The sequence below is a fragment of the Peromyscus maniculatus genome, chromosome 15 (genome assembly GCF_049852395.1).
Source record: "Peromyscus maniculatus bairdii isolate BWxNUB_F1_BW_parent chromosome 15, HU_Pman_BW_mat_3.1, whole genome shotgun sequence".
NCBI lineage: Eukaryota > Metazoa > Chordata > Mammalia > Rodentia > Cricetidae > Peromyscus > Peromyscus maniculatus.
The window spans coordinates 61,085,799-61,102,403 of NC_134866.1; the positions used below are offsets into that span (position 1 = coordinate 61,085,799).

Sequence of the window (16,605 nt, forward strand, 5' to 3'; positions counted from 1 at the left end):
CTCCATGAACTTGTCACCATTACTAACGATTCCTGCACTACAAATAACTTTTGATAGCAAGTTTTCTTTACAGTAGATTTATGACAATTTATTAGTCGCTTTTATTCATTATTTGAGTGACAAGATGCAATTCTAAAGCAACAGGAAATATAAAGGGTGTAAGAAAAGGGCTCATAGTTTTGGATGAGTTCGGCAAGCTTGCACGTTGGGAGCACACAGTACAGAGACAACGGGGGCACACTAGTGCACATCGGGTTTCCAGGACGGCCACTAACTGGCTCCTTGGCCCTGTCAAGTCCCTTAATCTGTCTCTCGGCTTTGTGATTCCTCTGAAGAAATCCGAATATATGAGCCATGTCATTTCATATCTTAAGTCCTTAAATCAGAATTATGTTCAGATATAAACATTGGATTCAAACTATGTGGTGAAGTACATAATGAAGTAATGTTTCATTAATTTCAAAACAGGCTTATTCAGAGATACCACCCTTGTAATATCTGAATCAAATGAAAAGTAGAACACACGGAATACTGAAGATGCAGGGAAAGTCTAGTGTTTAAAACAATGAACACTGTATCAAGCTTTCTTGTATGATACTCTGTTCATAAAACAAGTTGAGTCTAAAATATTCAGAAATTACAAATATTTTCACAGAAATTTGGTGTTTCACTGTTTAATAATAATAGGTACCGAAATATACACACTACACTTGCCAAAAGCTATACTAATCAGTTCACAGTTTACAGTTCACTGACTCCTCTCAAAGAACTCTATAAAGTGTGGAATGTTTTGTGATTTAGCAGATGAGAAAGCCAGGCATTCTGGCTTTGAGGCTCACAGCACTCCCTGCAATGGGGAACAGTGAGCTAGGTCACAGCGTGTGTGAGGCTCCCACACCCAGTTAAGCAATGCACACCACGTGGTCTTCTGTGCTGCACAGATTAAAAACACAGTTCAAGAAAAGAAGAAAGAAAAAACAAGAGCTTCAGAACACAAGACGAAAAAATGACATCTGTGGGAACAAGAAAGAATGTGTCCAACTACACAAGGGACCCACCTTCATGGCCTATGACGGACCTCGAGGCTGTCTGAAAGCTGACAATCCCCGCCACATTGTCATTGGCCAAGATGTTCACCGTCACAGTGTCAGAGCTGGGCAGAATTCTGCTTCCACCTTCCGTGTGCACCAAACGAACGAGGAGACTCTCGTCATCTTCCGGCTCAGGGTCATCCAAAATTGTTAAAACAGCTGTCTTTTTGGTTTCACCTATAAGAAAGTTAAGGAATTAAAAGTTAAATCAGTCAAATGCCAACCTGAAAGGCCAAAAGTAACCTCTAATTTTAGAGGATAAGTAAAAACGTGTTAATCACAGGCGTCCAGTACTGCGGGCAGCACTGTCAGCACCACAGCAAACGGAGAGTGTGCTCGGTTACCTGTGTTCTTACGTGGAAAGCACTGTCAAGTCTACATGGACAGACTCGGAGGACATGGAGCCGTGGAAAAGTCAATGGGGAGAACTGTTCCAAAGAGTCACAGTTCACTCCCTGGTCTTTGTCAGAAACAATGGTCTACCTGGGGAAAGAGTGCTGAGGCCATGTTCAGGAGTTCCCTGAAGGAAACGTAACCTTATTCCTCTTGTGCCATTACGGGGAATCGTTTTATCCATCCCAATGTCTCTCTTGAAGGCCTCCAGTGCATATGGAACGGCGGTCAAACTGGGCCCAGAGGAAGGGCAAGTTCTGAGCAAAAACACCAGCCAGAGCACGGTGACTTTGGGGTGGACAGCTGAGAAGGCACCGTCGTGTATTAGTTTCCATGTGGCAAGGACTCGTGGAGACAATGGAGAAAGGTAACAAAAAGCCAGAGTCCAGTGCGGATGCAGTATTTGACACAGGGTTCTGTTAGGAGAGAACGTGCCGGGAGATGTCCTGAAACATGCCTGCTTCTGCTGCTCATGAAGGAGATCTGTTCAGTTCCTGTCCATGTTCAGGAAAGAGGATGAAAAGGAGCGCTCCCAGGGCATTTCCACCAGTACTTCAGGCCCAAGACTGCCTCAGGAGGGCGCATTAGTTTTTGTTTTATTCCTTATGGCTCTGGGTGTTGAACCAAGGACCTTGGTTTGAGACAATGTATTACCCAACCATCTAAGTTAGCTACAAAATAAAGTCTATTTTGTGCAAAGCTAAAGTTATAATTTAATGTAATAGTAAATTTAAGTCAATGTAATAATAATTTATATAATGGTGCTGCTTTATATGACATGGTCATTTATATTTATCTAAGCCATGAGAAAATTTAGCGATAACTTTTTATCTTTACCCATCTTATTACATTTTTGTTATTCACTTTCAAACAGGGGAAAATGTCACCAATTACCAGCCTCCCTCCAGCATGCATTCAAGATTCAGCTACCTGTCTAACCCCCAAACAATTTCATGAGTAATGCTTTCTAGCATTTTATTCTTACTTCATTTTCATTTTTGAGTAGTCTATCTCCTGGAGCCCAGCATTGCCTCCGACTCAGAACATACTGTAGATGGTGGTAAATCCCGGGCCCTCCTGCTCCTGACTCCGTCAGCTGAGTGCTAGGATTAGACAGGTATGTACTGCCATAGCTGGTTCATGGGGTGCTTGCGAGCACATCCAGGGCATCATGAACGACAGACAAATGTTCTACTAACTGAGTTGCATTTCCAGCCAGGTTTATGACATCTTAAAACTGTATTCTCAAACAATGTTTATTAGATATTTTAAGTCCATTACATATATAGTTACTGGTTTCAGAAATGTGTGTGCATTAAAATATAAATAGAGGCAATGAATTGCTCTGAGACATAGAATTGCTAATAATTTAAAACTTTTATCCAGTGTATAGTCTGAGGTTCTCATGAGTATGCATAACTTTTTCAAATAAGAAAGGGGAAAAAAAACACTTAAGAACTATGGTATAGCTTACTGTTCAACTCAAGACTTTAAAAAAATATCCTGAATAAAATTACCTTTACTATACTGAGTTAAACCAGGAATTTCCCAGATTTTAAATATCATAAATCAACTATTGCTAAGATCGAGTAAGTGAAGATGATCGACATTTGACTCTGTTGGCTGCATTTCATATACCACTTATGAAAAATTCCATGGCACTCTTGCACTCTTGTACAAGTTTAAGAACACTGTAGCGAATTAATCTATGACAATGATCAGATTAAAATAAGTACAACTGTCAGACTTCAGACTATTTTTACTTAAAGATTTTCACTGAAGTTCTGTCCTGCCTTATCTAGTGCATTTGAAAATGTTATATTCTCAGGTAGCAATGCTTCTTCAACACATTTGGTTGTAGGTACCCAGCTCACTCCTGGAACTTTCCTTGTAAAATTAGAACCTGCCTTGTGATTGCTGATGGCATATGAAAGCCATTGTCATCATGCATAAAGGGATTACATTCATATATTCCCTAAACATCTTCTTTAAAAATTAAAAGCATACATATATAGGGCCTGTTAGTCTATGTCTGCTAGAATAATTATTTGTAAGTTGAATCACTATTATTTCCAAAACCACATTGCATCTCTATATGAATACGAATACACAGGTAAATAAAATATTTATGAACATTAGCATAACACTGACTCTGATGACTTTACCAAGAAACGCTAAAATCCACTTATCCATGACTCACCTTCTGCAAAAGTAAGAATGTCTCCAGCACCTATAAAATCTAGACCTTCAGTAGCTGTTCTACCAACAACACGCCATTCAACAGTCACCTGCCCCAAGCTGCCTCCTGTCCTGTGGATGACCAGCTCCACGGAGGTTTGCGCTTGCTCCTGCACTTCCACACATAAGCCGTCTTCCGAGGTATTGGGACTAACACTGTAGATAATGAAGATTCCAAAGGCATCGCCGTTCAGTGCTATGACCACCGCTGAAGTATTCGGCTGCCCTATGGTTGGTTGGTTTTTAAAACTGTCTGTGATGTTCATGAGGTGGACTTCAAGGAGAGAAATTAGGAAGCTTTCGTCCTTCTCTGGAACATCATCAGGAAGTACAGAAACAGTGAGATTTGCAAACTCATCACCTTCAAGCATCAGGGCCCACTGCCTCGTCAGAGGCTCATAGTCACTACCAGCCACTGCCTGGCCACTAAAAAGTGACGCCACCCTGGTCACGTTCTTCTTGTAGGTCCAGAAGTCTGAGCTGTTCACAGTGAAGCTGGCCCATGATGTCATCCAAAAGCAGTGAGGACCGTCAGTCTCACTGACAACTGAAAACGCTGAACAAGCATGTTCTTTGAGACACAGCGTGGCACAGGCGTCCTGTGCCTCCTCCAGTGAAGAGACATTCAGCCGAGTTCTCCAGAGGGGTTCAGGCATCCCTTGAGTTGGCGATTCATAGTAGGACAACACATCTTCACCTTCCTCAATGGCAAGGGCCACTACATCAATATCAGAAGTGCTGTAGAACAACAAGAGGCGGCCAAAGCATCCTCCGCTGAGATGGGGGACAACAGAAAAACAGTTAAGCACTTGCTCTAGTCCGAGAGCCGCCCACAGAGAAAAACTACAGGGATTGCAGCTTTGACAAGCTTTCTTGGCAATATTTTAAACACTAGTACTAACACAACCAATTTCTAAATTGCGTTTGTCTTTCCCAACGTTTCATTTTCTAGTGTCAACTATGCTGGGCTAGTTTTCAACTAAATAGTGCTTACTTTTAATCATGCTATGAAAATATTTTGCAAGGTAGGCAAGTTGTAGACATTTCAGAATTTCCAGACATAATTATAAAACCTTAATTATTAGATTCCACTGAAAAAATACCAATGACAGCAAAATGAAGATATTTAGAGAACTGTAACTATTTTGCTACAGGTCCCTAAACCTTCCATGTGCTCTTTCTGAAGCAGGTCAGTGAACATTATGCTCCCTACAAACGAAATGCATGAAAAACAGACCCTAATAGTCCACCCTTCATGCAAGATCTGAGCTTAAAAACAACCTGCATTCAAGTTCTAATTAGAACATACTACATAGTAAAGCAACAGATTTGTGTAACTAGAAAGCAAATGGTGTAAAAACTATCTCTATCTCATTAACAGTACTTCTAATAAATATGATTAAGTCTATCAGTACACATAATCCAACTAACATAATAATGTATGGCATGTTACAATGCAAAAAATAAGAATGTAATTTTTTAGTCACAGCAGGATCCTTCCCCGACCAACACTCCCACAGACACAGCAGCCAACTCAAGTACCTTCTCCTGACAGTTATGTTAGCGTAGGAACTTCTTTCCAGAGGCTCGTGGACACGGTAAATTGACTGAACAAAGGCTACTGAACCGTAAGGGTCATCATTGGCAGGAATAACAATATTTGCCACTCGATCTAACCCAATTGTACCTCCATCAGATGCATCAATTAGCTGCACTTGGATAACCTAAAAACATAGTGAAAACTTCCTTAACAGCATCCCAGTTCTGAAATTCAAATATAAATGATTCAGAAAAACATCAAACACATCCTTATAGGAATAAAATACAATGAAATATAAATAACAGCACCCCAGTTCTGAAATCCAAATTTGAATGATTCAGGAAAACATCAAACACACTCATATAAGAACAAAATACAATAAAATATAAATGACCCCAAAAAACCTACCCCAACTACACCCAGAAATCCACATACAACTAAATACTACACGATCAACTTTTAATAGTAGAGCACAACAATACATAAGAATTACAGGCTGTTCCAATCACCTAGTGTTGGCCTAGATAGTCATGGGAATCATTGTTTAAATCCTGCTTATCATTGTTATAATAGACTTTCATAACCCATGCCTTTCTTATTGAGAAGAACTACTGCATATCCATTTCACTAAGTAAATCTGTTCTGGGTTTCCCCCACCATATCTTAAATAATAATTATCAGCAAAACTTTAAAAAATTATGACACCATCTAAGTTTCAAAAGAAGGAAAGAAAATATATCACATGTATTAATGCATCATTAATATTTTTAAAGTGAATAATGGCATAATTAGCCAATAAAGTAAATGTTGTAGACTTCATATGCTGTTAAATGGAACTGTTATTAAAAGGACTATGAGATCTAGATTTTAATAATATTTGAACTTCATAAAATTATCTATGACAATATGTTAGTGATTAATAAAGTTACTCTTATTTGTCATATTGCATACTCATCATAAGAAATCCCAGAAAAATGGGCCTAGCATGCTTGTTATAATAGCAGAAGAACAGCAGGAGTGAATGTGTGGAACATCAAAAGCTACACTTGGTTGCAACTGGCTCACACTCAGATGGGAACAGGATACAAGTCAGAATTATATGAAACGAATGTCACACAATTAGGATATGCATACACACATAATCACTTAGGAAACGTTTTTCTAAAACACACCATACTTGCCCACACACAAAAACAATCTTAACATGGCAAGCTGGCCTGTGCACCATGCATTCCTAAATTGTTCCTGCTTCTGTGTTTTGTAAGAAACGCCTTTAGACTAGCGTTCTGTGAAATCCCTCCAGAAATCACTCGTTTCTCAACCTCACAGCAGCATTTATCTGTTCTAGGCACTACATAAGACAAGGCACAACGAACAACATCATTCTATACTAGTTAGTCCTCTCACCTCTTCAATCTCCGGAACGTCGTCAGCCAGGACCTCTAACAACAAGGTTTGAATGGTTTCCCCAGGGGCAAAGGTCACATTACCTGAGACAACTCGCAGGTCGCCAGTAGCAAGCTGTCCATTAATGGTGGCAACCCACTGAACAGTAACATTGCCGAGTGTCCCAGAATTTCGAATTACTGGCAGGCTTACCCTCACTGAGTTAAACTCAGGTTCCTCTACAATAAATTTAGTATTCTGAAAACCTGAAGGGCAGACAGAATGATTGTTTTTAGATACAAAGTGAAACTGTGACAAACAAAAGCCAAGCTGGGACCTCTGAGAGCAGGCACTCTCCCCTTAGGCACCCTGAGCCGGTCCGGCAATGTTCTGTGGTGCAAGATGAACAGGACTGCTCCTATTTCCCAGCCACCTTGTATTGTGACAAAAGCAGATCATGGATGTCTGCAGGGGTCAGGTTTTTGTCCAGCATGAGTTGAATAAACCCACTGAGTGTTGTAGCTAATGTAGGGCCAGCCTGGGCTACAAAAGCAGTGGCTATTTTGCTTCCTGGCTGACATTATGCAGGAGAAGGGGCTCGATTTCACCAATTTTTTTCTCACTTATACAGAAAGTTACACAACCCAAATATGAGTCGAAACTTCATTAATTAATTATTTAAAAGCATTATATAAAAGCAAAAGTTGGGCTTGATAGTCCATGCTTACCATCCCAGCATTAAGGAGGCTAATAGGGAAAGTCTCAAGTTCTAAGACAACCCATTCATCACAGGTAGCAAGACATTGTCACCCAAAGCTCAGGAAAAAAATTTACAGAACACATCTAGGAGCCAGACATGACACAAATCAAACAGGTTATAACTATCTCTGTGCTTACAGGTGACTGATTTCATTTCCTAGGTAACCACTAACCTATGTCAGGAATCTTATATATAAATAATAACACTACATATACACACACACTACATACACACACACACAACACACACACACACACACACACACACACACACACACACACGCACGCACGCACGCACAAGAGAAAAAAACACCTCACTCATATCTGTCTTAAATAAAGAAAAGGTCATTTTCAGTGGCTTAGGGAAGAAATTAATTGGTCTGATTACCAAACAATCCATAAGGGTCATCAGAAGCCGCTATAGTAATGACCGCCTCTGTTAAGGTCCCCAGTCGGGCGCCTCCTGTTGTCTCATTCAGCAGTTGCACAAGAAACGATTCCTCCAGCTCGGGGTAGATGTCATCAATAATATATATTGGCACCGCTTTACTGGTTTCCCCTTCCAGCAAGACCACATCTGATGAAGCTATGCTATAATCTTCGCCTGCAAAGACAAAAAGAAAAATGTGAAAGCTCCCTTCAGAAGAAACACTCCTCACGCCTTCACCTGTGACGGTAAATGCCAACGCTTCCTTTACAACAAGCATTCCATACACCAGGTAAGCACTTGGTCAAACCTCATGGACATACTTGGAGAGATATTTTTGGAGGATGTTAGCTACATTCATTTGAAAAAGAAAAGTTTTACTTTTCACACTAGGAAAGTATGCATTTGATAACAAACATCTCCCTGTGTTTTCATGTTCATTCCTTTACTTTCATGAAGATGTGTGTCCACACATACCTAAGTATAACATTTTTCTGAGAAATTCATAATGTATGTATAAAAACATATGAAAAGCAAGACAAAGAGAAAGTGAGGATTCTTTATTTCAAGTTTTTTAAAGATATGCGCAGTCCTGTCAGAACAAAACAGAACTGGACTTGTGGTCTCAGAGGGAAGACACGCTCTAGTCATCCAGATGCTACAGGTGAGCAGCCTCACTGACACAGCTGGGTTGAGTCAGCTGCTGAGAACCGCCTGGGTTGGGAAAAGGAGGGAAACTGCCACCTAGAGGCTCATTTCTCCCCGCACTCATCACCGCTCCCTGTCACGAAGGAGTCTGCCTAAGGCAGCCACACATTCCAAAGGGATGCTCACCACATTCTGTGCACACACAAAATGAGCCTGGTGTGTTATTTTTCAGGCAATAATAATGTCCAGGTGATTTATTTTTAAGCCCTAGAAAGGGCCTAACAGGTGCTCTCAGACAAATCACTCTGTATAAGCTGGGATGCCGTTCCTAAAAAGGCGGTGGTCTAACTTTTCTATTCAGCAAAGACATCATTTTCCTTATACATAAAATCATTAATTCTAAGCATTGTCTTGTCCATGCTCTTTGTAAATAAATGAACAAGGAAGATAATGGGTTCCAGAAAGAAGACAACTGATGAGCCCTGAGAGCTTTTTCTCACTTCTTCCTGCGTGTCTCAGCACTTACCTGCACATGACCACCTTTCAGAAACACTAAGTCATGGGGTCTTAGTTTGTCCTTCCTTGGTTTACACATTTCTTGCTCTCCAGAGCTTTTCAACTTGCATATACTTTGACTATCAGTTTTCATGAACTCAAAAATTCAGTGTCACAGATATGTAAATGATGCAAATTTGTGTCTAAAAAGGCTTAAGTATTGGGAGCCAAGGGTGTAGCTCAGTTGGTAGAATGCTTGCCTACCAAGCACAAGCACAGGATTTGATTTCCAGCAGTGCATAAACCCAATTTGGTGGTACATGCCTATTCTGTGAACACGGTAGGCAAGAATCAGAAGTTCAAGGCCATCTGCACCTACATAGTGAGTTTGAAGATAGCTTTGGCTACATGAAACTCCATCTAAAAAAAAATAAAAGTCTCCGTGTCTGTGTCTGTGTGTGTGCGCGCACACACACACACGCTTCCTTCTCTTTTCCTAACCACATCCTTGAGATGCTGTTGCTCACACACATGCCACTCTGACACACTCCAGTGCCCCCTTCCATGCCTTTCCTTACCAGCAGCTGCAGTCATTGGCACAGCTTTAAACTTAACAGAGACATCTGCAAATGCTCCTCCTGTTCGAGTCACGTTGATAATGGGTCCAACATGATTTTCTGCTACACGGACACTTGGTGCCGACAGCTGCACTGTTCCGAATGCATCATCGTTGGCAACAATAATGAGATGGGCCACGGTTTCTACCTTAGGCCCAAGGCGTGGGGAATGCAGGACTGGAAGACAGAATGCAAAGCAGCCAACTTCTAAGAACCTGACAGAATTCTCATTCTTTCCCCTATTTATGGTTTTAAAAGTTTAAATATCTATACCTGTCAGCCTTAATCTAGGCACTGGAAATACAAAAATAAAGTTAATAGGAAATCTCTGCTCTCTTTTAATTAACACATATTCTAGGGATTAAAAACATTATCAAAGGAACAGATAAGACTATAGGAATATTTTAATAAGCAGTAGACATTGATGATCCAAGTGTAATTAATCATCAACGAATATAACATTGATTGGATTCTAACAGCCTACAGAATTACACTATCACAATTAGGTCTCTGCTGTGCCATTGGTAAAACAGAATTCCAACACAAAATTGAGCAGGAAACTACTAGACCTCAGAGCCTTAATCCAGCTACAGAGAGCCTTCCCCTTCTGTGTGGCAGACGCTGGAACTCGTTCCCCATCACACTGCACTTGGATGCCTGCTCTCCGACCATCTTCTCTCCCTTCGCTTGCTTCTCCTAGCACTCAGTAATCACTGTGCTGATCCTTCTTTGAAACAAACTTTCTAAGCTTCCACGTAAGAATATGCACTATTTATCTTCCTGTATATGGCTTATGTCACTTATAATAACATCCTTCAATTCCATGTATTTTGTCCCAAATACAATTTCATTCTTTACTCAATTAATATCTTTATGCAAATGATAATATGTGCACGCTTTCTTTCTATCCATCTGCTGATATATTTGAATTGCATATATGCCTTAGTAGGGTTACTATTGTTAAGATGAAACACCATGACCAAAAACAACTTGGGGAGGTTTATTTGGCTTACATATCCTGAGTCACAGTTCACTGAGGGAAGCTAAAGCAGGAACTCAAACCAGGTGGGAACCTGGAGGCAGGAGCTGGTGCAGAAGCCATGGAGGAGTTCTGTTTTAGGCTTGGTCCTCATGACTTGCTCAGTTTGATTTCTTATAGAACTCAGAACCACCAGCCCAGTGATGGCACCATTCACAATGGGCTGGGCCCTCACCATTAATTACTAATTAAGAAAATGCACTACAGCCAGATCTTATGGAGACATTTTCTTAGTTGAGGTTCTTTTCTCTCAAATGACTCTGGCTTCTGTCAAATTGACAGAAAACTAGCCAGCACAATATATTTGATACGTTTGTATATATAATTGACATATTTGAATTGCATGAATACATGCATATACAGATATGTACACATATTTCTACAGATAAGGACCAAGGAGTTAATGAAATTACCTAAGATCTTATATTAGTACCTACCAGACATAACTAAGAAACATACTACACTTATTTCCTTCTCAAAGGTTAAATTCTCAGCAAGCCATGTGTAATACCTAAAGTTATCCACAAGTGGGCACCCTATTCTGAATAGTCTTCTTACACTGCTCACATCCACAAAAAAACGGGACGACTACATTCATAGTGAAAACTTGCCAGACCTTATATTGGTTTTTGTCTATTAAAATCTGAGTCTGACTCTCCCTTCTGTCCCTCCCCCTCTCAATTCTGCACTTACTTATCTACTCTTTAGCCTACATAACAACTGTTCTGTATTATTCCATAGAAGGTGTGCTGACTGTTTTCCCCATCCCAACAGGGCAAAGGTTCTCAGCATATGCCATTCCACCAATAAGCTCCATTACTGAATGCTTAAAATACAGCAAACACTGTATTACTCTTTACATATATTACCACATGTAATCCTCCCATATATATTATAAATAAAGAAATTACTTACTTTTCTATTATCTCCTAATTATACAAGGAAAATAGGGCTTTCAAAGATCATGTCCAACAACTTATTATTATACATCGGAACAAAGTTATCTGACCTCAACACAGCTCCAAGCCACTGTTACATGTGGTCATCCAAAGGGTTTTATTTCAATCTCAATACACTATGAACTGCTTGAAAAACAATATGTGCTTTATAATTCTTAGTTAATAAGACTAATTATTTAGTCTTTATTTTAACTTCTTTGCTGATATAGTTGATCCTAAATCTAGCTTAAAAGAAGAGCAGAGCTGATTCATGAAAAATTTTTAACCTGAATATTTAATGTTAGCATCTGTAAATTTCCTTCTGTAACCCTCACCTTATACAGTATTCACCCAGGTAAGGTGAGCACACTAACTGATAAGAGTTCTTAATTCACATGACAGTATATTAGAACATGCAGATCTTGGAGACAAGATCTTACCTCCTATCCCTTGTAATTCCACAAATTCTCAGTTCTTACAGTCCAACAGCCCTTTCTCCTCACCTCACACACATTTGCTGGTTAGGAAATGTGTCAGAAGTGTGCCAGTGTGAAAGAAGCTCACAGTGTTGCCACAAGAACTACATATGGGCTTTGCACACTGATTGCAGAATAGTTTGAAGCAACAAAACAACATGAGGACCAGTTACCTAATCATTACACCTTTGGGGACATGACTGTTTTTTTACAGTTTGATTTCTAAGGAAAAATACATGCCCCATTTCCAGTTGTCTTAACGAAAACCTTTTACAAATACTGCTTTCAAAGATAGCATTGGAGCTAAGACTGCCCAATAGTTAGAACACTTGTGCTTCTCTTGCAGAAGACTTGAATTCGGTTCCAAGCACCCACACTGGGCAGCTCACAACCACCTGTAACTAAATTCCAGGGGATGGGATGCCCCATTCTGGCATCCTTGGGTATCTGAACACATGTGGTACACATGCACACACTCAGGCATGCACACACAAACACATAAATAAAGAAAATTGTTTAAAGGTAGCTTTGCTTACCTTTGATCTTACCTTTCCTGTAGAATTTTCTGCTATACAAAACTGTTTTTCATTTTCATAGTCTTACCTCTAATAATGATAACACACTAACAGATACTTACTTGGGCGATTCTGCACTCTCTCTACTAAAGTAGAATTGACTAGTTCAATGAACACAGATTCTGACCGTTCTGGTTCATCATCATCCAGGATTGAAATAGTTATTGTTGCCTCAGTCTGATTAGCTCTGAAAAGAGCCAGTCCGGATGCTGATATATAGTCTCCTCCTTGACTTGCTCTAGCTAAGTTAGGTGGAAAATAAGGTGGTTTTTCCATATCATCTATAGTTGTATATGAGATTACAACTTCTCCCATGAGGCCTTTCAACCTTATTATCGATAATGTGACATTGTGGGTTGCTTCTTCAACACTGATAGGTCTAGTTTTGTTAGAAAAAATGAACACCCCATAAGGATCATCACTGGCCAAAATTGTCAATGTGGCATTAGTTAGGACTCCCAGCGAGCCACTGGAGACACTGAGGAGAGACACAGTGAGTGCCTTGTCCAGCTCTGGCTCTTCATCTGGCAATATCTCCACAGTGATGCCGGCAGTCCTCTGCCCAATCTCAAATGTGATGTTGCCAGAGGTGACTGCGAGATCCCCATTCAGGTCAGAGTCTATGTTCCAATGCAAAGTCACATGCGACAGAGCTCCCTGAGTCCGAGTAACCTAGGAAATATTTAAGAATTAAAAAAGAAGCTGGAAGGCTGGCTTAAGAATTTTTTTTAAGTACATGATAGTGCCAAAATGAATTTTAAGTTTTCATTAACTCGTTTTTTAACGTTTATTTTCTTTTTTTTTTTTTTTTTTTTTGGTTTTTCGAGACAGGGTTTCTCTGCGTAGCTTTGCGCCTTTCCTGGAGCTCACTTGGTAGCCCAGGCTGGCCTCGAACTCACAGAGATCCGCCTGGCTCTGCCTCCCGAGTGCTGGGATTAAAGGCGTGTGCCACCACCTCCCGGCTTTATTTTCATTTTCTAAGTTCTCAAGGCTCTGTGATCATTGAAGGTAGGAGCCAAACACTACCTTTCCCTGAACTCCTCAGGGCACCTTCCGTATAGAGGGTGTACAAAAGAGACTATGGCAGAAACCCACAGACTAGACACACACACTGTTCAACTTCCAAGTAAATCACAGCTGTTATCTGCTGCGAATTCATCATACATACCAACAACGACTCCAATGTGGCTGACCGTGTGCCATGTTTATGTGCACACACGAGATATTCTCTACACTTACTGAAAAAGATGGAGCCTCCTCTGTAATCAGCGACATTTTTCAGAAAAGTTACTTCCAATGTATTTGACCCAAAGTACAACAAAGTGCATTTAGAAGAAATGCCTCAATATATTAAGAAGGAAAAGCTTAAAATTGTCCCAAAGAAACCCTAACTTGTTAGTCCTAACAATTTCACTTTTAATTAATTATCATTTTCAACTCAAAATAAAATGAGGCAATAATTTCATCAAAGTATGATCCTTTTTCATATTGTTGGTCCTAAGTAGTTAATAATTCTTTCTAAAGTTATTCAATTAATTTCATAGCAGATTTATACAATTATTCCACACAGACAAAAAACATCTGTCACTAAGAGTGTAGAAGGATGTATTTGCACATCTTTCTTCATCATTCCAAGAATAGTGGGGAAGCTGAGTGAGCTGTGAGCTCTGTTGAGTCAGTTAGTGATATAATCCTCCTCAGTCTCTGTAGAACTCAGAAGGCCAGGCACAAAACTAACATTATTAGTGGTCATTTTACTATCCACAAATCTTCGGGATTTCCTTTTCTTCTATATGAGGTGGCACAGGACCACATGGCCACACAATTCACTGACTGATATAAAATGAATCACTTCCTTCTCAACACCCGCCTCCCACAACCATGGCTTTTATGAAGGTAAGTAACCCTTGGCTCCTGAAGTGACTGATGAATCAGGGTCCTTTTGCCAACTCAGGTTGGATATGCACCACGAAAGAACAACAATTCTTTTACAAATAACTTCCCATTCATTTGTTTGCTTGTTTGCTGGGGGGATGCCACAGTGAGGGTATAGAGGACAGGGGATGTCTTCGATGGGTTGGTTCTTTCCTACCCCCACGTGGGTCCCCAGTGTGAACTCAGGCTGTCAGGCTTCAGTGCCTTTAATTGCTGAGTTGTCTAGCTCACCAGGGCCCAGAAGCAATATTTTTCTTGTGCTAAGACGCTGAGATTTTGAAGCATTTGTTGCCACGGTCTATCTGAACTAATGCAGAAATCTATGCGACAGAATTATAATAGCAAAGGTCCATCATGAAGGGTAATGACCTAAAAGCCTCAGGTGGACTGAAAAGCTCTGGCATACCAAACCCACCAGTATCTACCTCTCCAGACAGGTGAACAGATCAGAAGATGGACTCTTCCATCCCCAAGTCTCCCTTTCCCTCCCTATAAAACTCCAAGAGCCCCACGCCACATGCTCATTGTCTCTGTTGTTCTGATTAAAGAAGAATTCTGCCTCCTGAGATGTTTTCTTTTGTTTCCAATTTGCCTCGGTCAATCCAAGTATAATACATCATATTCTGTAAAAGTTAAGGAGCCCTCAAAATAACAAAATGAATTTACACGTAAATGTAACCACACACTAACGCCAAATCACTGACTAGCAATTTGCATTCCTGTTACCTATAAGCTTGCTCTTAACCACCTACACAGGAAAAAAAGAAAAAAGAAAAGAAAAGGAAAAGCATGCCTTACTGGTACACTACATCATTTTAAGATTAGGAGGTGTCTTGGAAAGTACTCACATTCAATACTACAGTACTGAACCCATCCTCTGGTTCAGTTCCACTGATGAAGAGTGACTCAGGGCTGAATTCAAACACCCCATGAGCATGGTCGGAGGCAGCGATTGTCACCAGAATCTGGGAAGCCGCTCCTAGACTGGCTGTAGGAACAAATTCCCACAAACAGGAAAAAAACATCAATCACTATTTTACAAACCACCATAAAAGCCAATGAAGAACTATTTGAAAGAAAATGTAAGGCTTTTCATTCATGAAGTACATTCTAATTTGTTTTAGGAAGAAAGGTGACACAAATGGCTGCCACACATCTTTGTGCTTTTATGACCTTGCTCTGCTTTGGCAACAAGCGCTGCCTGAGCACTTGGAGATGAACAGGGAAAATTTGTTCTTCCTTTTCTTTCTCCGTGAAAGAACATTCTCCCACACAAAGCATATGAGGAAGGTCTCCCACGGCTCTGCTGACCTCTGAAGAACATGGGCCAAAACAGCTCTTACCTCACTGACACAGCAGTTCCCCAGGATTTTAATGCATCCAAATGCAGAGTCTTGGCTTTCTAGTGTGTGTTAACGCTAAGCCTACTCTTCCATCACGTTATTATAGATTAGTTTCCTTAGATCCCAAATGATCCATGCCTATATCGGAAAGGATTCTAAAGCCTAAAGGCTCATTCAATGTGTGTGGGTTTTTTTTTTTAATCATTATTAAGAAAATGTACAATCCTAAAAGCAACAGTCACAGACATGGCGTGATATACTGATGGGTGTTAGAACTGAAGGGGTAATGTGAGTAGCGTGCACTCTGGGACCAACATGCAAAACTTGACATTAGGAAAGAGAGTCTTTGAGGGTTAGAAGTGTGATCCTTCACCAGGCAGCTATTCTAAATATGCTCTGCATATATGATAAAAAAAAAACTAGGGTAAAAAGCTGGAGGACCTTTGTATATGAATCTATGTATATGAATTGTACATGAATTCAAAACAAACCCCTATATAATGGTAATTAACTAGGAACTTATTTTCCCTTCATATCTGATTTTTCTCATTTATTTTGATCAACTAATATGTATAAAGACTCATGTTCCTTATTGTACAGAAAATAAGTGGGATGGATTTAACTTGAAAATACAAATGTTCCATTGGTCAGTTTACAGGCATTCAAAGCCATGTAAAGCGTTTTCAACAATGATTTGTTTTTAAT

General features: G+C 40.1%; 1 protein-coding gene across 1 annotated transcript in view; it reads right to left on the minus strand.

The window, feature by feature from the left end:
• The window catches only part of Adgrv1 (adhesion G protein-coupled receptor V1), a 541,812-nt gene that overhangs the window by 430,226 nt on the left and 94,981 nt on the right, over nt 1–16,605 (minus strand). Inside the window, exons 27-34 of the mRNA XM_076552019.1 lie at nt 15,406–15,545; nt 12,685–13,294; nt 9,556–9,771; nt 7,796–8,011; nt 6,670–6,914; nt 5,265–5,446; nt 3,685–4,496; nt 1,059–1,268 (exon numbers count right to left, since the gene is read on the minus strand). Coding sequence (XP_076408134.1) covers nt 1,059–1,268; nt 3,685–4,496; nt 5,265–5,446; nt 6,670–6,914; nt 7,796–8,011; nt 9,556–9,771; nt 12,685–13,294; nt 15,406–15,545 — 2,631 coding nt within the window. The remainder of the gene's footprint in view (nt 1–1,058; nt 1,269–3,684; nt 4,497–5,264; nt 5,447–6,669; nt 6,915–7,795; nt 8,012–9,555; nt 9,772–12,684; nt 13,295–15,405; nt 15,546–16,605) is intronic.